This window comes from Salmo salar, chromosome ssa22 (genome assembly GCF_905237065.1).
Source record: "Salmo salar chromosome ssa22, Ssal_v3.1, whole genome shotgun sequence".
NCBI classification, from domain to species: domain Eukaryota; kingdom Metazoa; phylum Chordata; class Actinopteri; order Salmoniformes; family Salmonidae; genus Salmo; species Salmo salar.
In genome coordinates this window covers 44,923,828-44,950,000 of record NC_059463.1, presented here as the reverse complement: position 1 = coordinate 44,950,000, position 26,173 = coordinate 44,923,828, and the positions used below count along the sequence as shown (strand labels likewise).

The 26,173-nt window shown below is 42.2% G+C and overlaps 1 protein-coding gene across 2 annotated transcripts in view; it reads left to right on the top strand.

Annotated features, from left to right (window-relative positions):
- The window catches only part of LOC106583357 (syntaxin-18), a 58,815-nt gene that overhangs the window by 31,485 nt on the left and 1,157 nt on the right, over positions 1-26,173 (top strand). The window contains exons 2-11 of one of the 2 annotated variants that reach the window (XM_045705204.1): positions 16,571-16,642; positions 17,351-17,418; positions 21,910-22,025; positions 22,114-22,191; positions 22,301-22,367; positions 22,951-23,060; positions 23,591-23,688; positions 25,699-25,757; positions 25,868-25,937; positions 26,044-26,124. In XM_045705204.1, the coding sequence (XP_045561160.1) occupies positions 21,935-22,025; positions 22,114-22,191; positions 22,301-22,367; positions 22,951-23,060; positions 23,591-23,688; positions 25,699-25,757; positions 25,868-25,937; positions 26,044-26,124 (654 nt within the window). In that variant the 5' untranslated portion in view covers positions 16,571-16,642; positions 17,351-17,418; positions 21,910-21,934. The remainder of the gene's footprint in view (positions 1-16,570; positions 16,643-17,350; positions 17,419-21,909; positions 22,026-22,113; positions 22,192-22,300; positions 22,368-22,950; positions 23,061-23,590; positions 23,689-25,698; positions 25,758-25,867; positions 25,938-26,043; positions 26,125-26,173) is intronic. The other variant, XM_045705203.1, reaches the window with a different exon arrangement.

Here is a 26,173-nt window from a genome sequence, read left to right as displayed (position 1 = left end):
TCTTTCTTCCCTGAGAGAAGGTGACTATTTTCATCTCTACTGAGAAATGAAATGAACTGAGTTTTCCTCACTAAAGACATTTTTCTTTTTCCCTCGTGGCCTTTATTTTTCACTTAGATTGCGTTTGAATTTATTTGACCTTTGCATGCCCTTTCGGAATTTGTCGCTTTTTTGTTGTGATTGTTTTAGTTGCAGTTGGATAATTTTGTTCTTTAGTTCTCGTTTTTCCTTTTGCAGCCACTTGCAACGCTTTGATACCTTTTTTCCACTTTTTCTGGAATGGAGGAAGCAAGTGGTTGCTTCAGTGTTTGAGATTGAGGCTCAAGGGATTGCTCCTTGGAGTCAAGGACTCAGATGGTTGCTACAGCTCTGGAGGTGCAGGTTCATGTTGTACTTGTAGAAGTTGTTCAGGGGGCTGCTCAAAAGAGTTTCCTTCAGTGGATACTGGAGTTTAAGTTCATCACCAAATTTATTTGTTAGATTTTTTTTCACAACGCCCCTGATTTAAGAGGACTAGCGGAATGCCTAGCCAACATCCAATGGAACAGCATGGCGCAAAATGCAAAACATCAAAAATCTAATAATTTCAATTTCTCAAACATACGACTATTTTACACCATTTTAAAGATACACTTCTCCTTAATGTAACCACATTGTCCGATTTCAAAAAGGCTTTACAGCGAAAGCAAAACATTTGATTATGTTAGGAGAGTACATAGACAAAAATAACCACACAGCCATTTTCCAAGCAAGGAAATGTCACAAAAACCCAAAATACAGCTAAATGAAGCACTAACCTTTGACGATCTTCATCAGATGATACTCCTAGGACATCATGTTACACAATACATGTATGTTTTGTTCGATAAAGTTAATATTTATATCCAAAAACAGCATTTTACATTGGCGCGTGATGTTCAGAAAATGTATTCCCACCAAAACTTCCTGTCATGTCCTGACCAGTATAGAGTATATTTGGTTATTGTAGTTTGATCAGGACGTGGCAGAGGGTAGTTGATGTATGTTTATGGGGTTTGTCACTGGTCTATGTCTGTGTTTCTATGTCTAGTTGATTGGGGTTGGACTCTCAATTGAAGGCAGGTGTGTTGAGTTGCCTTTGATTGGGAGTCCTATATAGTAGGGTGTGTTTGTCTTTGTTTCGTGGGTAGTTGTATTTCGCACTGCTAGGGAATGTATAGCCTGTGAAACTGTCACTAGACGTTCTTTGTTTTCTTGTTTTCACGTGTTCACATTTATTTAATAAATTAAGATGATGAGCACGCAACCCGCTGCGTATTGGTCCACTTTCTCTGACAGTGACTTCAACATATCGTCAGAAGACGAGGATTGTGACACTTCCGGTGAATGAGCACATCAATTTACAAAAATACTCATCATAAACGTTGACAGAATACATAACAATTATTTAAAGAATTATAGATACAATACTCCTTGACGCAACCGCTGTGTCAGATTTTAAAATAGCTTTACGGAGAAAGCACATTTTTCAATATTCTGAGGACATAGCTCGCCATCAAAGCAAGCTATACAGACACCCACCAAGTTCTGGGGTCAACTAAACTCAGAATTAGTATTATAAATATTCTCTTACCTTTGCTGATCTTCATCAGAATGCACTCCCAGGACTGCTACTTCCACCAGAAATGTTCTTTTTGTTCGAAATAATCCATATTTATGTCCAAATACCTCCATTTTGTTCTTGCGTTCAGATCACTATCCAAAGGCGTAATTCGAGACACAAAAAGTCAACATGTTCCATTACCGTTCATAGAAACATGTCAAACATTGTTTACAATCAATCTTTAGGGTATTTTTTCCGTAAAAATGCGATTAATATTCCAACTGGACAATAGCGTATTCATTCCAGGAGAAAAAGAAGGAACCGCGCGCTCGAGGGCTCGCGCATCACCAAGCCCTTTGTCCTCAGGCAGTCCACTCATTGACTGAGCTAATATTCTCTGCCCAGTAACAGGAGAAGGATGAAAAAACTTTCTGAAGGCTGTTGACAGCCAATGGAAGCCTTAGGAAGTGCAACATGACCCCACAGACACTGTAGTTTCGATAGGGATTCAAAAGAACTACAATTCTCAGATTTCCCAATTCTTGGTAGGATTTTTCTCAGGTTTTTGCCTGCCATATGAGTTCTGTTATACTCACAGACATCATTCAAACAGTTTTAGAAACTTCAGAGTGTTTTCTATCCAAATCTACTAATAATATGCATATTCTAGTTTCTGGGCCCGAGTAGTAGGCAGTTTAATTTGGGTACGTTTTTCATCCGGCCGTCAAAATACTGCCCCCTATACCTTCATTGAGGACAGACGTTCCGCAAGCGGAACGCCTCGCCAATATCCAATGGAAGACCGTGGCGCGAAATACAAAAACCTCAATGCAATAATTTCAATTTTTCAAACATACGACTATTTTACACCATTTTTAAAGACAAGACTCTCGTTAATCTAACCACGTTGTCCGATTTCAAAAAGGCTTTACAGCGAAAGCAAAACATTAGATTATGTTAGGAGAGTATATAGCCAAAAACAATCACACAGCCATTTTCCAAGCATATATGTCACATAAACCCAAAACACAGCTAAATGAAGCACTAACCTTTGATCTTCATCAGATGACACTCCTAGGACATTATGTTATACAATACATGCATGTTTTGTTCAATCAAGTTCATATTTATATCCAAAAACAGCTTTTTACATTTGCATGTGATGTTCAGAACATGCATTCCCACCCAAAACTTCCGGTGAATTTACTAAATTACTCATCATAAACGTTGACAAAATACATAACAATTATTTTAAGAATTATAGATACAGAACTCCTTTATGCAATCGCTGTGTCAGATTTTAAAATAGCTTTTCGGCGAAAGCACATTTTGCAATATTCTGAGTACATAGCTCAACCATCACGGCTAGCTATTTTGACACCCACCAAGTTTGGGACAACCTAAACTCAGAATTACTATTAGAAAAATTGTATTACCTTTGCTGTTCTTCGTCAGAATGCACTCCCAGGACTTCTACCTCAACAACAAATGCTGTTTTGGTTCCAAATAATCCATAGTTATATTGAAATAGCTCCGTTTTGTTCGTGCGTTCAGGTCACTATCCGAAGGGTGACGCGCGAGCGCATTTCGTGACAATTTTTTTTAAAATATCCCATTACCGTACTTAGAAGCATGTCAAACGCTGTTTAAAATCTATTTTTTATGCTATTTTTCTCGTAAAATAGCGATAATATTCCAACCCGGGCAACGTTGTATTCATTCAAAGGCTGAAAGAAAAAAATTGAGAATTCTCATGAACGCGCATCTCAGTGTCACTGTCCCCAGGCAGACCACAAACAAACAGAGCTGTTGTACTTTGCCCAGAGACAGCAGACACCCCATTCCACTTTCTGGCTGCTTTAGAGAGCCAATGGGAGCCTTAGAAACTGTCACGTTACAGCACAGATGCTGTATTTTCGATAGAGATGCAACAGAAGGACAACAAATTGTCAGACAGGGCACTTCCTGTATGGAATCTTCTCAGGTTTTGGCCTGCCATATGAGTTCTGTTATCCTCACAGACACCATTCAAACAGTTTTAGAAACTTTAGAGTGTTTTCTATCCAAATCTACTAATTATATGCATATTCTAGTTTCTGGGCAGGAGTAGTAACCAGATTAAATCGGGTATGTTTTTTTTATCCGGCCGTGCAAATACTGCCCCCTAGCCCCAACAGGTTAACAGGCAGTTCCTTGGTCACCTATATAAAGTAATCACCTTGACCTATAAAGATGATCCTTTTCATATTTAATATAGCTTTTTATAAAATAATAATATTAAAAGTATGTTTTCTGTGTTGTACTGAAGGACATGCGTTTTTGTAACAAATTTTACTCGTGGGTGAAAAGATGAAATCATCAAATATTTCTGAGATTTACTCCCCTCATCACATTGAGGTGTGGTGTCACACACTGTCACATGATTATCATGTGATATGCTTTAAAATAGATTTTTACCTTTGTTATACTGAATGACCTTGATGAAGTGCAAATGTCCGGACAAAAGTTATTCAAGTTTAAATGTTTTTTTCGATACAGTATGTTGCCCATTATTCTATATATTGTTGCAAACACTAACACAATTATGACATGGGTGTTCATTTATATTTTTAGGATGAATTTCTACAATTTAAAAACTATTTTTTGTTATTAGAATTTTTACCTGGACAGTTACACTGAAGGACATTTTGACACTTTAGAGCTCAATAACTCCCTTAATTTAATAGTTTGCAACACAAATATTTCTGGGTCAAAAGGGGGGTAAGAGTTGAGTGATTTAATATTATATTTATATATATTTATTTTTCTATGTTAAATGAATGGTCTTTGGACACCAAATTTACACGTCTTGTCTTTGACCCTTATATCAATTATAAGCAATATAGACTGCATACATGGTTAATATTTGCCATTTACCTCTGCTAGATCACATTTATCAATAAAAGCGCTATTCATTTTTTTGAATAAAATGTGATTTTTGTAAACAATCTAAGACATGGGTGGTATAAATCATGTATCTTGAACAAATATAAGTGAAACAAGTTTTTCAACGCTATAGATGTTTTTTGCTTTGAACTGAACAAATTGGAAGGACACATTTTACATACAGTATTTTATGGAAATAATAAATGAGCCCCATTGAATACAAATGTTGGCCGGTCTACACACCACATGAGGGACAGAGTTTTACTGTGTGTGTGTTGCAAAAGTATTTCCTGCACTTGATGCATGTGTACTGTGTCTTCCTGTTCTTCTTGGTTCCACCCACATGGCAGCGCTTCTTCTTGTTGCTACCGGTTGCAATCTAGAATGATGAAAACTAGTGATGCACCGATTTAACATATTTGGCCGATACCAATATCTGATATTTTCCTTGCCAAAAAACACGATACCGATATTTAATTTACTGCCTTTTAAGCAGTCTAGTACTGTTAAATAGTTAACAGACATACATGGACGCAGCGGTCTAAGGCACTGCATCTCAGTGCAAGAGGTGTCACTAAAGTCCCTGGTTCGAATCCAGGCTGTATCACATCCGGCCGTGATTGGAAGTCCCATAGCGCTGCGCACAATTGGCCCAGCGTCGTCCGGGTTTGCCCTAGGTAGGCAGTCGTAAATAAGAATATGTTCTTAACTGACTTGCCTAGTTAAATAAAGGTTACACACACCACACTGACCAAAAAGTTATTTTGTTGGCATTTACGTATGTCCTCATTACCAGTAAAACATAATCAAAACCTATTTCTTTCACTTAGTTGCTGTGCTGTTTCGTTGTTTATCTGTTCAGTCGTTTCATTCTCAACCAGGATTTCTACAGAACACCGTTTTGGGTCTTTGCGTGTCAAAAAAGACACAAGACACAAGTCAAATAAGCTTGTTGACCTATCAGGACCTGAATAGGACTGCACATAAAAATGTAACACTTTCATCAATTTTTTTACGGAGTTATTACACATTGATTACACTATCACTCGTGTTTCATATGTCACAACGATACATCGATAGGCATGCTATGATGCTGGTAAAGTTGTCTTGCGCACCTACAGTGCTGATCATATAAAAAAAGCTGCTCATGGATACAAACAATGTTCTTCCCCAAAAACATAGCAAAATGACAATCTGTTTCAGTAGCTAACTATATAGCTAGGTGTCATCTAAAATAACCCTAATTTATAAGACAGTTCTTATTTGATTAATGGTGGTCGGACCCATCTATGTGAAGCTAGCCACAATAAGGATTAGCCAAAATTGTGGACTTTGCGGTTAGCCTTGAAAATAACAGTATGTCACTGACAGTGATGCAAATGAATACAAATAGTAGAATGCCATAATTGAATAGATCATGCTAAACGAGGCTGGAATGTCATTATATTAAATCAACAAACACAATCGTTTGTTAATTTGACAAATCTGTTGAAATCACACTGGACGTATTATACTTTAGAATTGCATTGGGAGCATACTTATTTCACTGACCAGCCTTACCTATGGATTGTGGATCAATGACATGGGGTATCAGTCTACTCAGTGACACCCAGAGAACATTAGCGTCATAGCTCTTGTTGCAGGACTCTGAAACAACTGTGAATTGAGCCACATTTATTGTCAACCTATGTGTATTGAACCCTATTCCCGAGGAAAAACAATACTGCATGGATGTTTTGGAGTCTGATCACTCTGAGGACGACGTTGGGAAAACATATCTTGGGTATTGAGTAGACTGATACCTAATTTCACTGATCCCCAATCCTTAGGTAAAGCTGTAGAGTGCAATATGAATGTCAATACACAATAGGCTGACTGGGGAGGTGATTTCACACAGTCACAGTCCCGCAATAAGAGCTACAACGCTAATATTTGCATAAACTCTACACAGTTGTGTTTTGTGGGTGTCACCAAGTAGACTGATACCCCATTTCATTGCTTCACATTCTAACCTTGTTTAACATTATGAGTCCACCAATTGTAACCTTCTGCATCACTTTCAAAGTGGTACTTTTATTTTGAAGGCAAACCGCAAATTCCACTATTGTGCCTAATCCTTATTGTGGCTAGCTTCACAACACATAACCCGGTCCGGTCGAGCCTCACTAGCCAGATAAAGCTAGCTGGCTGCCTATAATGTTAGCTTTGGGCAACAGGGTTAAGTAACTGGCTAGCTATTTATTTTCATGAACTGAAGTTCAATTTCAATAGGCGAACAACAAGTGGCTACCTAGCTAATGCTTACTCACAAGATTCCTAAATCATTGCTAAGAATAATGAAAATGACTGCAGTTTCTACTGGTCATTGTTTTCAGGCTGGTTGTATTGGTGCTAGCTAGGTACCACGCTAAAGCTAGCTAGCCCAGAAGTTGCGGGCGACAGTGCTACTGATAGTAGTGGTGGCGCTTGGCTTGCACGTGCAATTTCAGAACACACAACATTCTATAATAGAACTGTTATTTGACATGTCAAATTAAAATACTATTTAACGGGTCAAATAGTGTTATTTGATGTGTATCTTTTTTTGACACGCAAAGACCCAAACAGCGGTCCATAGTATGTCGAGAAGCTAATAGCAGTGACGCTATTACTGTGTAACTCCAGTAGGGCAACGTCTGAAAAATAGTCGGCGAAAGCCAACATCACCCACGACAGAGAATGGTTGATTGTCAAGGGCAATGAATCCCATTATCTTGGCTTTAATGGATTTCGCCTTTTGAGTTGTCTCGCTGAAATGTTCTTACTCTTTCAAATGACTTCTCGACCTGTTGACTGCTCGATCCACACAGCAGACATTGTAGGCTAGGTTAGGAATGCTGTGTTGCGCAAAATTTTACATGGCGCCATTACGTCATGTACCTACGTTATATAGGTATGCACGTCAGCTTTGACATCGGTATTGCACATCGGCGTTAAACTAGACATCGGGCCGATACTGATAACGGCATTTTTAGCTACTATCGGCCGATTCCGATATGTTCACCAATATATCGTGCATCCCTAATGAAAACACTTAGTTCAGGAATTTTACTAACATCTCACTCACTCACATCTTGTTACGGCAGGCTAAGTTAGGAGTGTCATACAAAGACATGCAACAACATCACTCACACTTAGCTCCGGAATTGGAGTTGTTGGTTCTGTGGGTCGGGCGAATGGGGCACCAGCATCCTCCTCCTGAATTCTCTTCACGATGGCTGCAGAAACTGGGGTCCTTGGGATATGTTGCCTCCTCTGGATTTGAGGTCTTACCAATGCCTTGCCCAGCTCCTCGACAAAGAGCTGTCTCCTCTGGAGCTCCCCTCTGTTCCAATCTGGGTTTAACACCATCCAGATGACAAATGCGTTGTATCCCGAGCTGTCCAAAAAGTTTAAGAATATCACAAGTGGCCAGCTTAGCGTTCTTCTTTTGCAGCTGTAGCCAGTCACCAGCTTGTCTAAATTGTCCACCCCTCCTTTTGTGGCATTGCAATCCATTATGATTTCTGGTTTTTGATGTTCCTGGCCACAGATTTTCCCATCCCTATGCAGCATACTCATGAGTACCACATTTTTGCCTTTTTTTAGCACGTTGGACACTAGGGACGTGTCGGCCGTGAACACAAACTTAGAGGAATTGATAGGCCTGTTCTGTGTATTCAACAGCTGAGGTGGGAGCGCTGGCTTGTTTTTTCGTACTGTTCCTACCATTGTCAGCTTCCTCTTGAGGAGCTGCTGTCCCAGCTTGTGCAAAGTATATCGTATGTGATGATGTGGCCACGGAGTCACTGTATCACATCCAAGGCAACCCGCATTCCTTCGTTCTTCTCAGGGGCTCCTCCGTCTGGTTTCCCCGTATACACTTGCAAGTTCCATGCATATGATGAAGCAGCATCACAGGCAGCCCAGATCTTGGTTTCATATTTTGCGGGCATGTACTGCCTGAAGGGGCAGCGGCCACTAAATGGTATAAGCTGTTCATCAACCATAACGTTAGGCCCAGGGTTGTAAGACAGGGCAAGGCGGTCCACCCACTTGTCCCACACTGACCTGATTGCAGCTAGCTTGTCTCTCTGCCGCCGAGCTCGTCTGGTGTCTTGGTTATCAAAGCCTGGAAATAATGTGAAAGTTTTCCATAGACATTGTTGCACTGAAAAGTTCTCTGCCAATTTCTGCATCCCACAGGGATTTTGTGGATTCCCCATTGGAGTTGAAAAGAACAACAAGGATAAGAACCCCAAACCTATTCCCCCTCAGGAGACTGAAAAGATTTGGCATGGGTCATCAGATCCTCAAAAGGTTCTACAGCTGCACCATCGAGATCATCCAGACTGGCTGCATCACTTCCTGGTATGGCAACTGCTCGGCTTCCAACCGCAAGGCACTACAGAGGGTAATGTGAACGGCCCAGTATATCACAGGGGCCAAGCTTCCTGCCATCCAAGACCTCTATACCAGGCGGTGTCAGCGGAAGGCCCTAAAAATTGTCAAAAACTCCAGACACCCTAGTCATGGACTGTTCTTTCTGCTATCGCACGGAAAGCAGTACCCCCCCCCCCCTTACACTGCTGCTACTCTCTGTTATCATCTGTGCATTGTCACTTTAATAACTCTACCTACATGTACAGTTGAAGTCGGAAGTTTACATTCACCTTAGCCAAATACATTTAAACTCAGTTTTTCACAATTTCTGACATTTAATCCTAGTAAAAATGCCCTGTCTTATGTCAGTTAGGATCACCACTTTATTTTAAGAACGTGAAATGTCAGAATAATAGTAGAGATTTATTTCAGCTTTTATTTCTTTCATCACATTCCCAGTGGGTCAGAAGTTTACATGCACTCAATTAGTATTTGGTAGCATTGCCTTTAAATTGTTTAACTTGGGTCAAATGTTTCGGATAGCCTTCCACAAGCTTCCCACAATAAGTTGGGTGAATTTTGGCCCATTCCTCCTGACAGAGCTGGTGTAACTGAGTCAGGTTTGTAGGCCTCCTTGCTCGCACACGCTTTTTCTGTTCTGACCACACATTTTCTATGGGATTGAGGTCAGGGCTTTGTGATGGCCACTCCAATACCTTGACTTTGTTGCCATTTTGCCACAACTTTGGAAGTATGCTTGAGGTCATTGTCCATTTGGAAGACCCATTTGGGACCATGCTTTAAATTGCAAGCCTCCCCCTTTTTCCTCCAAACATAACGATGGTCATTATGGCCAAACAGTTCTATTTTTGGTTCATCAGACCAGAGGACATTTCTCCAAAAAGTACGATCTTTGTCCTCATGTGCAGTTGCAAACCGTAGTCTGGCTTTTTTATGGCGGTTTTGGAGCAGTGGCTTCTTCCTTGCTGAGCGGCCTTTCAGGTCATGTCGATATAGGACTAGTTTTACTGTGGATATAGTTACTTTTGTACCTGTTTCCTCCAGCATCTTCACAAGATCCTTTGCTGTTGTTCTGGGATTGATTTGCACTTTTCGCACCAAAGTACGTTCATCTCTAGGAGACAGAATGCGTCTCCTTCCTGAGCGGTATGACGGCTGTGTGGTCCCATGGTGTTTATACTTGCGTGCTATTGTTTGTACAGATGAACGTGGTACCTTCAGGTGTTTGGAAATTGCTCCCAAGGATGAACCAAACTTGTGGAGGTCTACAATTTTTTTTCTGAGGTCTTGGCTGATTTCTTTTGATTTTCCCATGATGTCAAGCAAAGAGGCACTGAGTTTGAAGGTAGTCCTTGAAATACATCCACAGGTATACCTCCAATTGACTCAAAGGATTTCAATTACCTTATCAGAAGCTTCTACAGCCATTACAACATTTTCTGGAATTTTCCAAGCTGTTTAAAGGCACAGTCAACTTTACATTTAAGTCATTTAGCTGACGCTCTTATCCAGAGCGACTTACAAATTGGTGCATTCACCTTATGATATCCAGTGGAACAACCACTTTACAATAGTGCATCTAAATCTTTTAAGGGAGGGGGGGGTTAGAAGGATTACTTTATCCTATCCTAGGTATTCCTTAAAGAGGTGGGGTTTCAGGTGTCTCCGGAAGGTGGTGATTGACTCCGCTGTCCTGGCGTCGTGAGGGAGCTTGTTCCACCATTGGGGTGCCAGAGCAGCGAACAGTTTTGACTGGGCTGAGCGGGAACTGTGCTTCCTCAGAGGTAGGGAGGCGAGCAGGCCAGAGGTGGATGAGCGCAGTGCCCTTGTTTGGGTGTAGGGCCTGATCAGAGCCTGAAGGTACGGAGGTGCCGTTCCCCTCACAGCTCTGTATGCAAGCACCATGGTCTTGTAGCGGATGCGAGCTTCAACTGGAAGCCAGTGGAGAGAGCGGAGGAGCGGGGTGACGTGAGAGAACTTGGGAAGGTTGAACACCAGACGGGCTGCGGCGTTCTGGATGAGTCGTAGGGGTTTAATGGCACAGGCAGGGAGCCCAGCCAACAGCGAGTTGCAGTAATCCAGACGGGAGATGAGAAGTGCCTGGATTAGGACCTGCGCCGCTTCCTGTGTGAGGCAGGGTCGTACTCTGCGAATGTTGTAGAGCATGAACCTACAGGATCGGGTCACCACCTTGATGTTAGTAGAGAACGACAGGGTGTTGTCCAGGGTCACGCCAAGGTTCTTATCACTCTGGGAGGAGGACACAATGGAGTTGTCAACCGTGATGGCGAGATCATGGAACGGGCAGTCCTTCCCCGGGAGGAAGAGCAGCTCCGTCTTGCCGAGGTTCAGCTTGAGGTGGTGATCCGTCATCCACACTGATATGTCTGCCAGACATGCAGAGATGCGATTCGCCACCTGGTTATCAGAAGGGGGAAAGGAGAAGATTAATTGTGTGTCGTCTGCATAGCAATGATAGGAGAGACCATGTGAGGATATGACAGAGCCAAGTGACTTGGTGTATAGCGAGAATAGGAGAGGGCCTAGAACAGAGCCCTGGGGGACACCAGTGGTGAGAGCACATGGTGCGGAGACAGATTCTCGCCACGCCAGCTGGTAGGAGCGACCTGTCAGGTAGGACGCAATCCAAGCGTGGGCCGCGCCGGAGATCCCCAACTCGGAGAGGGTGGAGAGGAGGATCTGATGGTTCACAGTATCAAAGGCAGCAGATAGGTCTAGGAGGATGAGAGCAGAGGAGAGAGAGTTAGCTTTAGCAGTGCGGAGAGCCTCCGTGACACAGAGAAGAGCAGTCTCAGTTGAATGACCAGTCTTGAAACCTGACTGATTTGGATCAAGAAGGTCATTCTGAGAGCGATAGCAGGAGAGCTGGCCAAGGACGGCGCGTTCAAGAGTTTTGGAGAGAAAAGAAAGAAGGGATACTGGTCTGTAGTTGTTGACATCGGAGGGATCGAGTGTAGGTTTTTCAGAAGGGGTGCAACTCTCGCTCTCTTGAAGACGGAAGGGACGTAGCCAGCGGTCAAGGATGAGTTGATGAGCGAGGTGAGGTAAGGGAGAAGGTCTCCGGAAATGGTCTGGAGAAGAGAGGAGGGGATAGGGTCAAGCGGGCAGGTTGTTGGGCGGCCGGCCGTCACAAGACGCGAGATTTCATCTGGAGAGAGAGGGGAGAAAGAGGTCAAAGCACAGGGTAGGGCAGTGTGAGCAGGACCAGCGGTGTCGTTTGACTTAGCAAACGAGGATCGGATGTCGTCGACCTTCTTTTCAAAATGGTTGACGAAGTCATCCGCAGAGAGGGAGGAGGGGGGGAGGAGGGGGGGAGGGGGAGGAGGATTCAGGAGGGAGGAGAAGGTGGCAAAGAGCTTCCTAGGGTTAGAGGCAGATGCTTGGAATTTAGAGTGGTAGAAAGTGGCTTTACAGCAGAGACAGAAGAGGAAAATGTAGAGAGGAGGGAGTGAAAGGATGCCAGGTCCGCAGGGAGGCGAGTTTTCCTCCATTTCCGCTCGGCTGCCCGGAGCCCTGTTCTGTGAGCTCGCAATGAGTTGTTGAGCCACGGAGCAGGAGGGGAGGACCGAGCTGGCCTGGAGGATAGGGGACATAGAGAATCAAAGGATGCAGAAAGGGAGGAGAGGAGGGTTGAGGAGGCAGAATCAGTGGATAGGTTGGAGAAGGTTTGAGCAGAGGGAAGAGATGATAGGATGGAAGAGGAGAGAGTAGCGGGAGAGAGAGAGCAAAGGTTGGGACGGCGCAATACCATCCGAGTAGGGGCAGAGTGAGAAGTGTTGGAGGAGAGCGAGAGGGAAAAGGATACAAGGTAGTGGTCGGAGACTTGGAGGGGAGTTGCAATGAGATTAGTGGACGAACAGCATCTAGTAAAGATGAGGTCAAGCGTATTGCCTGCCTTGTAGGGGGGAAGGTGAGAGGGTGAGGTCAAAAGAGGAGAGGAGTGGAAAGAAGGAGGCAGAGAGGAATTAGTCAAAGGTAGACGTGGGGAGGTTAAAGTCACCCAGAACTGTGAGAGGTGAGCCATCCTCAGGAAAGGAACTTATCAAGACATCAAGCTCATTGATGAACTCTCCAAGGGAACCTGGAGGGCGATAAATGATAAGGATGTTAAGCATGAAAGGGCTGGTAACTGTGACAGCATGGAATTCAAATGAGGAGATAGACAGATGGGTCAGGGGAGAAAGAGAGAATGTCCACTTGGGAGAGATGAGGATTCCAGTGCCACCACCCCGCTGGCCAGATGCTCTCGGTGTATGCGAGAACACGTGGACAGACGAGGAGAGAGCAGTAGGAGTAGCAGTGTTATCTGTGGTAATCCATGTTTCCGTCAGCGCCAAGAAGTCGAGGGACTGGAGAGTAGCATAGGCTGAGAACTTAGTCTATGTAAACTTCTGACAAACTGGAATTGTGATACAGTGAAATAATCTGTCTGTAAACAATTGTTGGAAAAATGACTTGTGTCATGCACAAAATAGATGTCCTAACTGACTTGCCAAAACTATAGTTTGTTGACAAGAAATGTGGTTGAAAAATGAGTTTTAATGACTCCAACCCAAGTGTATGTAAACTTCCGACTTCAACTGTACATATTACCTCAACTAACCGGAGCCCCTGCACATTGACTCTGTGCCAGTACCCCCCAGTATATAGTCTCGCTATTGTTATTTTACTGCTGCTCTTTAATTACTTGTTACTTTTATTTCTTATTCTTATCCGTATTTTTTTTAAACTGCATTGTTGGTTAGGGGCTCCGGTTAGTTAAGCATTTCACTGTAAGGTCTACACCTGTTGTATTTCACACATGTGACTAATAACATTTGATTTGAAATGAGTTTGGTCCATCTCCTTCCATCTCGCTCCAAAAACACACCTTCCCTCCAAATTAGTGCAGTCCAGAATGATTTTCTGGATGGTGTCTGGGATGAACAGTTCAAAAGAAGTCTTTATGTCCTGCACATGAGTAACCGCCATCTGCGTCAGCCCTGGTTGCATCCTTATCACAGTCAGATTTGATTAAATATAACAGAACAGGTAACCTGGGATGCATTCACTGGATTGGTTGCCCAAAAAAACTATCTGAAAGCCACACTCCCAATAAGCCACGAGTATGACTGCATTGAGGCATGTCACTGCTTCTTATGGCTATATGCACCATGCCAGTTCCTGTTTCATTTGTTCATTTAGCAAACAAGGTAGAGCATAATCCAGTGCCTTTATCACAGTCAACACACCTATATTTTAGCTTTAATTAACTATAAAACTGCACATTTTCCTCTCAGCCTCATGGCTGAGGGGAACCTTTTAGTTTTTTTTACAGAAATGTTTGGCGATGGACTAGGAATGCCTTTGAGCTCGACCAGCCGATTGCAATCGACTGGTTGGTGACCGCTGGGCTGGGCTATATCTAAAAGGAGATTTAGACATGCTTCAAAATGGACAGAGATGGGTCAAGCCATAGAGACATAAATGACTGCTGGGCGATCATTATAAAATTAGCTCAGTTACCAAATCTGCTGGCTAAACCCCTGTGACGGTTTGTTTGCACATTGTTCAGGCTTAGGGGTAGGAGAGAGTGGAGGTAAAGTGGGGGTCCTTCATGATGAAATTAGATATAGCTCGGCAGACTCTCCTCCTGCTGCCTCGCTACACACACACGCAAGCACATATTCATATAAATTCCCATACTTTGGCAAAGACATGCATGCACACACACTCCTCCAGCCTCAAGCACAAGGTTACCCCCTTTCCTCATTGTTTAGTTATTATTTGCTCTTTAGAGTCTTAAGTTACAAAAGCAATTGATCCCGGTGACCCCCTGCAAACCCTGAAAGTTGTAGTGAGAATCTGAACCTAAATGTATACACAAAGGAGATGTATCACCCATCCCCTCCAAACCAGCACGCTTGACATCTTCTCTCTGTTCTCTCCTGAGAGCTAGTGGGGCTCTTACACTAGGGACCTACTGCCACATGCTGGTGAGGTGTGGCAAAGCAGAGACACATTGGCTTGTATGGAATTTAAGAATATGACGTTTGTCATTTTGATTTTAAGTAGATGATTTCAAATAGCACACCAGTGGTCTAGTGACCCTGGATTGTAGGTCTACTATGTGCGTATTGTTTAAAAAAAATGCTAGGTATTATTATTGCACTGTTGGAGCTGGAAACACAAGCATTTCGCTGCACTTGCGGGATTTGCAAATCTGTGTACGTGACCAATAAACCTTGATTAGAATTTTATTTCATTTACAATAATTAGCATGTTATGGGTTTATAGCTGTGAGAAATATAGTGAAAGTGCCTGGGAGAATTGGAAAAACAAACACTCAGGCCTTTGACTGTTGGAGATGCCCAGACACGGTAGACAACACACTCCTGCCTTTCAACCATGGGAATGTTTCGCTTCACTCAACCCCTTTACAAGCACAAGTGCTCTAAATAACAAATAACATTTGATCCCTTAAACCTGCTTGGTTCTAATTGCTCTGAAGCAATGTCACACCTTAAGACTAAACTGTCTAAACTGCTTGGAGTAACTCTGGATTGTAAACTGCCATGGTCAAAACATATTGCTACAACAGTAGCTAAGATGGGGAGACGTCTATCAATAATAAAGCGCTGCTCTGCCTTAACACTATCAACGAGACAGGTCCTACAGGCTTTGGTTTTGTCACACCTGTACTACTGTTCAGTAGTGTGGTCAGGGGCCACAAAGAGGGACTTGGGAAATTGCAGTTGGCTTCGAACAGGGCAGCACGGCTGACCCTTAAAAGTACATGGAGAGCTAACTTTAATGACATGAATGTCAACCTCTTATGGCTCAAAGTGGAAGAGCGATTGACTTCATCATTACTTGTTTTTATAAGAGGTGTTGACAAGCTGAAGGTACACCCATGCATACCCCACAAGACATGCCACCAGAGCTCTCTTCACAGTCCCCAAGTCCAGAACAGACTATGGGAAGCGCACAGTACTACAAAGATCCATGACTACATGGAACTCTATTCCACACCAGCTAACTGATGCAAGCAGTAGAATCAGATTTAAAAGCAGGTAAAAATATACCTTATGGAGCAGTGAGGACTGTGAAGTAACACACACATAGGCACAGACACATGAATACACAAACATGATAACATACGCACTATACACACATGTACACATGGATTTTGCATTGTAGATATGTGGTAGTGGAGTATGGGCCTGAGGGCACACATTTAGTGTGTTGTGAATTCTTTAATGAACGTATTGTAATGTTTTTAAAATTGTATAACTGCCTTAATTTTGCCGGACCCTAGGAAGAGTAGCTGCTGCCTTGGCAGGAACTAATGGGGAGTCATAATAAATACAAATACAAGACGTCTAGGCCTATTTGTTTTCTCGGAGAGGAGATGGGTTTCAAGCAAATTGTAGCTCTGTATTTAAAGTAAAAAAATATTCTCAGAAAGCCCTGTTAACACCGATTTGGTCACTAGAAGAAAAAGATTGGACCAAAGACAGTGGGCTTTGGCATTACCAAAACAATCCAGCTCACCATGGGTCTCTGTCACAAAGTCATTGTGTCATTTTCAATACTTCGCTTGTCTGGATTATTTTCTTTTTTTTCCCTTTTCTCAAACAGAGCCTGCTGTGTGTGGACTCAAAAACACTTCTGTCCTTCTCGCGCTCTACTCTGTGGATGGGAAATAATTAGGTATTTTTCGATGTTACCTGAATTACAGGAGTAAATATTGGATTCCACCGAGTTTCCTCTGGTTTTCCTGCACATACATTTACTCTGACATTTTATCTGTGATAAATAGTTGACAGATTATACATTTTTAGGCATATTTTAATGTTTTCTGTCAGGGCAGCTATATAGAAGTGTATAATTTTATTTACTGGTACTATTTAACAAGGAATTGCCTGTTTTGAATTTGGTATGTCCTGCTGTAAACTAATAGCAATTGGTAAACATTCAGAATGGATAGAGAGAGACACATGGACAAGGTTTGCCTGTCAGAGTCAATGAACGCAAAGTTGTGTTGTTTTAGAAGGCCTAACTTGAGACGTGTGAGCAAGGCCTGAAATTAACTCTTTGGTCCACCAGTGAAGGAATGAAATCCACCAACCTCTGACTTCTTACCAGCATTTGGCTGTGCGAGACATAGTGTGCGAGACATCGTTGAGAGAGAGGCCTACTTCTCAAGATACTGCATCGTTATCTCATAAGCCCTTTAGATGTTTACACTGGTTTGGTAAAAAGAAAAAAGAAAGGGGTTCCAGGTACATCTTACCAATGAAAGTCCACAATCATGGCCAAAATCATGAAGAGGAACTGTGATGTAGTCAACAAATGGGGAAGGAGACATGAAGAAATTGATAAACGTTCCTGTAATGTGTTTTCTATTCATATTGACAGATCTCCAACATCACCAAGCTGAAAGACTTTCTACTGCAGCACAGGAAGGACTATGTGAATGCTGGAAGGTAAGCCTCCTATCAGGTTACCGAACCATGTCCTGTTTACTGTCTGTTTTCTGTCCATTTCAACTGTATGACTTTCATGTGGCTAATCCATTTTCACGTTTGACCCCAAAAATGCCCCCACCAAGGTTTCAGCTCAGCCTTCGTGTGGATTGTGATATATTTAACCGTTGACAAATTGATTGATGTTTCGGAAGTTTACATCCACTTAGGTTGGAGTCATTAAAACTCGTTTTTCAACCACTCCACAAATTTCTTGTTAACAACCGACTTGCCAAAACTATAGTTTAGGACATCTACTTTGTGCATGACACAAGTAATTTTTCTAAGGCTAATTGACATCATTTGAGTCAATTGGAGGTGTACCTGTGGATGTAATTTTTTGGCGGAAAGTGCAAATAAATCCCAGAACAACAGCAAAGGACCTTGTGAAGATGCTGGAGGAAACAGGTACAAAAGTATCTATATCCACAGTAAAATGAGTCCTATATCGACATAACCTGAAAGGCCGCTTAGCAAGGAAGAAGCCATTGCTCCAAAACCGCCATAAACAAGCCAGACTAAGGTTTGCAACTGCACAAGGTGACAAAGATTGTACTTTTTGGAGAAATGTCCTCTGGTCTGTTGAAACAAATAGAACTGTTTGGCCATAATCACCATTGTTATGTTTGTAGGAAAAAGGGTGACGCTTGCAAGCCGAAGAACACCATCCCAACCATGAAGCACGGGGGTGGCAGCATCATGTTGTGGCGGTGCTTTGCTGCAGGAGGGACTGGTGCACTTTACAAAATATGGCATCATGAGGCAGGAAAATGACGTGGATATATTAAAGCAACATCTCAGGATATCAGTCAAGAAGTTAAAGCTTGGTCGCAAATGGGTCTTCAAAATCGACATTGACCCCAAGCATACTTCCAAAGTTGTGACGAAATGGCTTAAGGACAAAAAAGTCAAGGTATTGGAATGGCCATCACAAAGCCCTGACCTCAATTCTATAGAAATGTTGTGGGCAGAACTGAAAAAGCACGTACAAACCTGACTCAGTTACAACCGCTCTGTCAGGAGGAATGGGCCAAAATTCCTACAAAACTTATTGTGGGAAGCTTGTGGAAGGCTACCCAGAACGTTTGACCCAAGTTAAACAATTTAAAATACTAATTGAGTGTATGTAAACTTCTGACCCACTGGGAATGTGATGAAAGAAATAAAAGCTGAAATAAATCCTTCTCTACTATTATTCTGACATTTCACATTCTTAAAATAAAGTGGTGATCCTAATTGACCTAAGACAGTGAATTTTTACTAGGATTAAATGTCAGGAATTGTGAAAAACTGAGTTTAAATGTATTTGGCTAAGGTGTATGTAAACTTCCGACTTCAACTGTACATATATGGACGAGCAATGTCAGAGCGGCATGGACTAAGATACAGTAGAATAGTATAAAATACAGTATACATATATATGAGATGAGTAATGCAAGATATGTAAACATTATCGAAGTGACCAGTGTTCCATTTCTTAAAGCGGCCAGTGATTTCTAGTCTATGTTTATAGGAGCAGCCTCTAATGTGCTAGTGATGACTGTTTAACAGTCTGATGGCCTTGAGATTGAAGCTGTTTTTCAGTCTCTCGGTCCCAGCTTTGACGCACGTGTACTGACCTCGCCTTCTGGATGATAGCGGGGTGAACAGGCAGTGGCTCGGATGGTTGATGTCCTTGATGATCTTTTTGGCCTTCCTGTGACATCGGGTGCTGGCTTGGCATAAGCTTGTGTGCGGCTGCTTAGCCATTTCATGAAGCTCCCAAAGAACATTAATTGTGCTGACATTGCTTCCAGAGACCATTTGGAACTCTAGTGAGTGTTGCAGCCGAGAACAGACACTTCAGCACTCGGCGGTCCCGTTTTGTGAGCTTGGGTGGCCTACCACTTTGTGGCTGAGCCGTTGTTGCTCCTAGACGTTTCCACTTCACAATAACAGCACTTACAGTTGACTGGGGCAGAAATGTGTTGACTCTAGCAGGGCAGAAATGTGTCAAAACTGACTTGTTGCAAAGGTGGCATCCTATGATGGTGCCACGTTGAAAATCACTGAGCTCTTGAGTAAGGTCATTCTACTGCCGATGTTTGTCTATGGAGATTGCATGGTGGTGTGCTCGATTTTATTCAGCTGTCAGCAACAGGTGTGGCTGAAGTAGCTGAATCCAGTAATTCAAAGGGGTATCCACATACTTACATGTGTGTGTTTATTTATTTTTATATATAGAATATATAGAGAGAGAATTTATTTCTACATGTAGCCAATGTGATCGCTATGTTGCACTCATTGCTATGATATAATTCCTCCACGAAGACCTAAGACGTGCAAACTGTTTAGCCTACCGGTCGTTGTGTCACTATTATTAGCTAGGCTACTTAGCTAGCCATTCTGGGGGTGTGTGTTTTAGCTAGTGTTTTTGACAGACCTGGTCCCTTATTGGCAAACATGGCGCTTATTTTGCAGCATTTAGCTGCGTCTGTGGCAAGGGCCTTTCTCTTTTTTTATTATCTTCCTCTCTGCTCCACTTTTCCTTTTCTGACCGTCCATTTCGCCATGCGACTTGTCTAAAATGTTGTCGGTAGAGAAGCAGGTAGACGAGACGGTTGCTATGTACGTCGCGGAGACATCTGATGTCATTTTTGCCGCACGCGGGGACACTGCAGCGAGAGGGCGAGAGTCGCACCTGATGCGTGGATTCTCCAACTCATTCCTGCTTGCTATATTATCGCTGGTCAAGTTGACTATTCACAGCAGGCCAAAATTACCCTCAGGCCACCGGGAAATGTCCCGGTGTTCCCGACCACCAGTCTGCTATTGTGTGGAAGCACCTGCTTTCAATATACTTTGTATCCGGGGCCCCTCGGCTGTGTTCAGGGCTCCTTACCAACAAACTATCATGGTCCAAACACACTAAGACAGTTGTGAAAATGGCACGACAACACATTTTTCCCCTCAGGAGACTGAAAAGATTTGGCATGGGTCCCCAGATCCTCAAAAAGTTATTCAGCTGCACCATCGAGAGCATCTTGCCCGTTTGCATCACCACCTGGTATGGCAACTGCTCTGCATTTGACCGTAAGGCGCTACAAAGGGTAGTGCATACGGCCCAGTACATCACTGGGGCCAAGCTTCCTGACATCCAGGACCTATATACTAAGCACAAAAAATTGTCAAAGACTCTAGTCACCCAAGTCATAGACTGTTTTCTCTGCTACCACACGGCAAGCAGTTCCGGAGCTCCAAGACTAGGACCAAAAGGCTACTTTAACAGCTTCTACCACCAAGCCATAAGGCTGCTGAACAAGAATATCAAATGGACACCCGGACTATTCATAGCCTCGTTATTGTTATGTAATTTTCTTGTTACTTTTTAATATTATTTTTTACTTTAGTTTATTTAGTAAATATTTTCTTAACTCTTTCTTGAACTGCTTTGTTGGTTAAGGGCTTGTAAGTTAGCATTTCATGGTAAGGTCTACACCTGTTGTATTCGGTGCATGTGATAAATACAATTTTATTTAATTTGATCCCTCATTTACTCAAGTGTTTCCTTTTATTTGGCAGTTACCTGTATGTAGCGATAGATAGAGCAGCGGAATGAAATGTAGTATGGGCCTACGCCTAAATTCAGTATGAGCCAGCAATTTGGATCCATTAGCCAAATTGTTAATGATTTTTTTTAAACCTGTGTCCAATGGAGAATATTAAATAAAAATGTTTTGAATGAAACATATTATTAGTTTAAATGGGAATAAGTACAATCTATGACAGTATCTTCCCATAGACTTGTATAATATGTACCTATATTGTTTATTTATTAAACACGTCAAAGGTCTGGGTGCCCTTTTCATGTTTCTTTGACAGAAAATGAAAATAACTGTACACGTGTCCGTCATCACAGAACTATCATTCAGAGACTGCGATTTAGCACCTGTACAGTCCAATCCTCTGATTGGTTAGAGACGATCCAATCTCTAACTTGTTTTGTACAATGTCCCTCACTTTGACGTCAGCGGAATGATTTCTACGATGGCAGTTTCAGTCTCTAAAAGGCTAGGGCGGCCAGAGCTACTGACAGAACATTGGAGTATGTCAGAACTCGGCTCATAGTGATTTGTTTTGTGTTTGTGTGTGTGTGTGTGTGTGTGTGTGTGTGTGTGTGTGTGTGTGTGTGTGAGTGTGAGAGTCAGTCAGTCAGTCAGCAGAGTAACTGATTTCATTTAACTGCACAGAATCAGCAGATCTGGTTTATAGCAGATCTGGGTCCAATACTAGCTAAAAAAAGCTAGCTCTCGATACCATCTCAACGACCATCCATCCTAACACTTTTAATATTGGTTTTGTTTAATTAAATTACTTGCATTTATGATATGTTGTATTATCATGGATTGTATTGACTTCTATATGAATGAATTTGAAATGTGTTTTTTATTTTATTACTTTGTGTGTTTACAGTCTCATCTCATCAGACCTAACCCGGATGACAGACAATGAGCGAGACCAGATCGACCAGGATGCCCAGATCTTCATGAGAACCTGCTCTGAAGCCATCAAGCAGCTCCGCTCTGAAGGTGTGTGTGTGTGTGTGTGTGTGTGTGTGTGTGTGTACTGCTTAATACACAATAATAACACTTTTCAAATTTTTTGTCGCCCTTCCAGCTGAGAAACAGGTCATATCGACCCAGATTAAAGAGCACAGGGGGGCTGTCCTCGACCTAATCGAGATGTATTTGAAAGGTGGGCTCGTTAGTGATGCCGGTATATATTTGATGTCAGTGCATATTGTAAGTTCTGTACTTTGTAATAATGTTGACAATATATGATTTGTGTCGATCATCGTTTGCAGGAGTATGCAAGCTTTATTCCGAGCAGAGGGCTATACGAGTGAAGAGAGTGGTAGACAAGAAGAGACTGTGAGTGTTCGAGGAGCTATTATTCTCGATTGAAGGATAAAACAAAAAATACCTTGAATTATTCATTTATTGTTAGAATTCTTGATTTTAGGGACACTTGAGTTGAATTCTGACGTGTATTATTAGTCTGTATTTTTACAACACGTAATTTATTTGTGAATTATTCTTCATTAATTTACAACATTATGGCAGTAATCTAGCTCCATAAAACACGTTGTGACCTTGCCTTAAAGGGATAGTTTGAGATTTTATCTACTTCCACCGAGTCAGATGAACTAGTCGATACCATTTTTATATCCCTGCATTCAGTTTGAAGGAAGTTGTCAACTAGCGTTAGCACAATCATAGGAAGTCTATGTCCTGCAGACTTCCACTCATTGCGCTAATGCTAGTTAGCATTGGCTCACGAAACTACCTCTAACTTCATTCATACTGGATGCAGAGACATAAAAATGGTACCCATGAGTTCATCTGAATGGTGAATTAAAGGGCTTCATTGCCAAACACACAAACTATCCCTTTAGTGTTTTTCTTGATATTTAGGAAGACTGAGCTTGCCTTTGGCGTTTTGACATTATTCTAGGTCCCGACTAGAGCCAGAGCACCACCACAGTAGGGTGGTGGTGGAGAAAAGCCCACAGGTGGAACATCACAGCGAGGAGAAAACATCCAAGGAGGAGAGCAGCAGCGGTGGTGAGTACAGAGACCAAGAGGTGATCCCACTGAGTGGAAAGAAAATCTATTTTGAGAACAGCTGACTATTTGAATGGTGTTTGTCTTTATTACAGCCCCACAAAACTTTACATGTAACATGTTATTCTCTCATGGATTACTATTTCTTTACTACTAGTACTACTACTACTACTACTACTGGTATATTCATTGACATAATAGCGCTAATTGCACATGGAAATCATACATGCAGTGCCTTTAACTGAAATGTTTGAATGGAAATAGTCAACTTCTGTATTTAAAATAAAGAGTTATGAAAGGAGTGACTTCTTAATCTTTGCGTTAGCTTTTTTTTTTACCTTTATTTAACCAGGTAGGCTAGTTGAGAACAAGTTCTCATTTACAACTGTGACCTGGCCAAGATAAAGCAAAGCAGATCGACACATACAACAACACAGAGTTACACATGGAATAAACAAATAAACATGCAGTAGAAAAAGTCTATATACAGTGAAGTGAAGAGTGTACATCTCCTTGTTTTCTCCCTGAAGAGCGAAGCGTGATGGAGGTCCCGGAGAACAATGTGAGCCTGTGGGAAGAGGGCCAGGGTCGTGTGGATGACGAGCTCTCACCTGAGGAGATGCAGATGGTATGGAATTATGGAACAGAGATGTTGTGTATGCTAACATGTGCTTGCTCGCTCTCTCCCCAATGCACTTTTCTATTATTGTCTCTACGTTGTTGTCTGATCTCATGTGATTCAAGTCACTTTTACCCCTGCCTACATGAACAGTGGATTCAGAAAGTATTCAGACCCCTTGACTTTTTCCATATTTTCTTACATTACAACCATATTCTAAAATGTATTAAATTGTGTTTTTCCCTCATCAATCTACACACAATACCCCATAATGACAAAGCGAAAACAGTTTTTAAAAACATTTTTGCTAATTACTTTAAAATAAAACAGAAATACCTTATTTACAAAAGTATTCAGACCCTTTGCTATGAGACTCGAAATTGAGCTCTGGTGCATCCTGTTTCTATTGATAATTCTTGAGATGCTTCTACAACTTGATTGTAGTCCACCTGTGGTAAATTCAAGTGATTGGACATGCTTTGGAAAGGCACACACCTGTCCATATAAGGTCCCACAGTTGACAGTGCATGTCAGATCAAAAACCAAGCCATGAGGTCAAAGAAATTGTCCTTGGAGCTCTGAGACAGGATTGTGTGGAGGCACTGATCTGGGGAAGGGTACCAAAACATTTATGCAGCATTGAAGGTCCCCAAGAACATAGTGGCCTCCGTCAATCTTAAATAGAAGTTTGGAACCATCAAGACACTTCCTAGAGCCGGCCAAACTGAGCAATCGGGGGGAAAAGGGCCTTGTTCAGGAAGGAGGTCAAGAACCTGATTGTCACTTTGACAGAGCTCTAGAGTTCTTCTGTGGAGATGGGAGAACCTTCCCGAAGGACAACCATCTCTGCAGCACTCCACCAATCAGGCCTGTATAGTAGAGTGGCCAGACTGAAGACACTCCTCAGTAAAAGTCTCATGACAGCCCACTTGGAGTTTGCCAAAAGGCACCTAAAAGACTCTCCGACCATGAGAAACAAGATTCTCGGGTCTGATGAAACCAAGATTGAACTCTGGCCTGAATGCCAAGCGTCACATCTGGAGGAAACCTGGCACCATCCATATGGTGAAGCATGGTGGACGCAGCATCATGCTGTGGGGATGTTTTTCACTGGCAGGGACTGGGAGACTAGTCAGGATCGAGGCAGAGATGAATGGAGCAAAGTACAGAGAGATCCTTGATGAAAACCTGCTCCAGAGTGCTCAGGACCTCAGACTTGGGCGACGGTTCACCTTCCAACAGAACAATGACCTTAAGCACACATCCAAAACAACACAGGAGTGGCTTTGGCACAAGTCTCTGAATGTCCTTGAGTGGCCCAGCCAGAGTCTGGACTTTAACCCAATCGAACATCTCTGGAGAGACCTGAAAATAGCTGTGCAGCGACGCTCCCCATCCAACCTGACAGATCTTGAGAGGATCTGCAGATAAGAATGGGAGAAACTCCCCAAATACTGCTGTGCCAAGCTTGTAGAGTCATACCCAAGAAAACTCGAGGCTGTAATCGCTGCCAAAACTCCTTCAACAATGTACTGAGTAAAGGGTCTGAATACTTAAGTACATTTGATATTTCAGTTTTTTAGTTTGAATACATTTGCAAACATTTCTAAAAACCTGTTTTTGCTTTGTCATTATAGGGTATTGTGTGTAGATTGAGGGGAAAAAAATGTTTTAATACATTTTAGAATAAGGCTTTAACGTAACAAAATGTGAAAAAAGTCAAGGGGTCCGAATGCACTGTATCTACCAACTGCATATTGATATGATACTGGTACTGACCTTGTGTATATAGTGTAAATTCTCATGTGTTTTACTTCCCGTGTTTTTATTTGTAGATATCTGACTTAGTATTGATTCCATGCTCTTTAAAATCCTATTCTGATTTTTGTATTTTGATATTAGACATTGCATTGTTGAGGAAGAGCTTGTAAGTAAGCATTTAGCTGTACTGTTTACACCTGTTGTATTTTTTGCAAATGAAAAATAAACGTTGATTTGATTGGGTTTCACTCTGTCTAGTTTGAACAGGAGAACCAGAGGCTGGTGAGTGAGATGAGCAACCTAGTAGATGAAGTCAGGTTAGTGTTTAATCAGCCCTTCAGACCATTCTTACCACTACATTCCTAAATATGACTGAGGTGAAGCAACGAAGAAAAATATGAATTCATCTCCTCCCAATGTTTTTCAGGCAAATCGAAGGCAAGGTTGTCGAGATCTCGCGACTCCAGGAGATTTTTGCGGAGAAGGTGCTAATGCAAGTGAGTGACTTCCTTATTCCCCCTGGTCTAATGCCCATCCCACTTAATAAAGTGTGATTGATGTGTTATTAGTGTGTTTTTATTTCCTGTTTTGTGGTCTTCACAGGAAACTGAGATAGACAGTATCCATCAGCTAGTTGTGGGAGCCACTGAAAACGTCAAAGAGGGAAACGAGGACATCCGAGAGGTAATGGCAGGCTATGCAAAACAACCCCAGTAGTTTCCCCTGCTCTTTA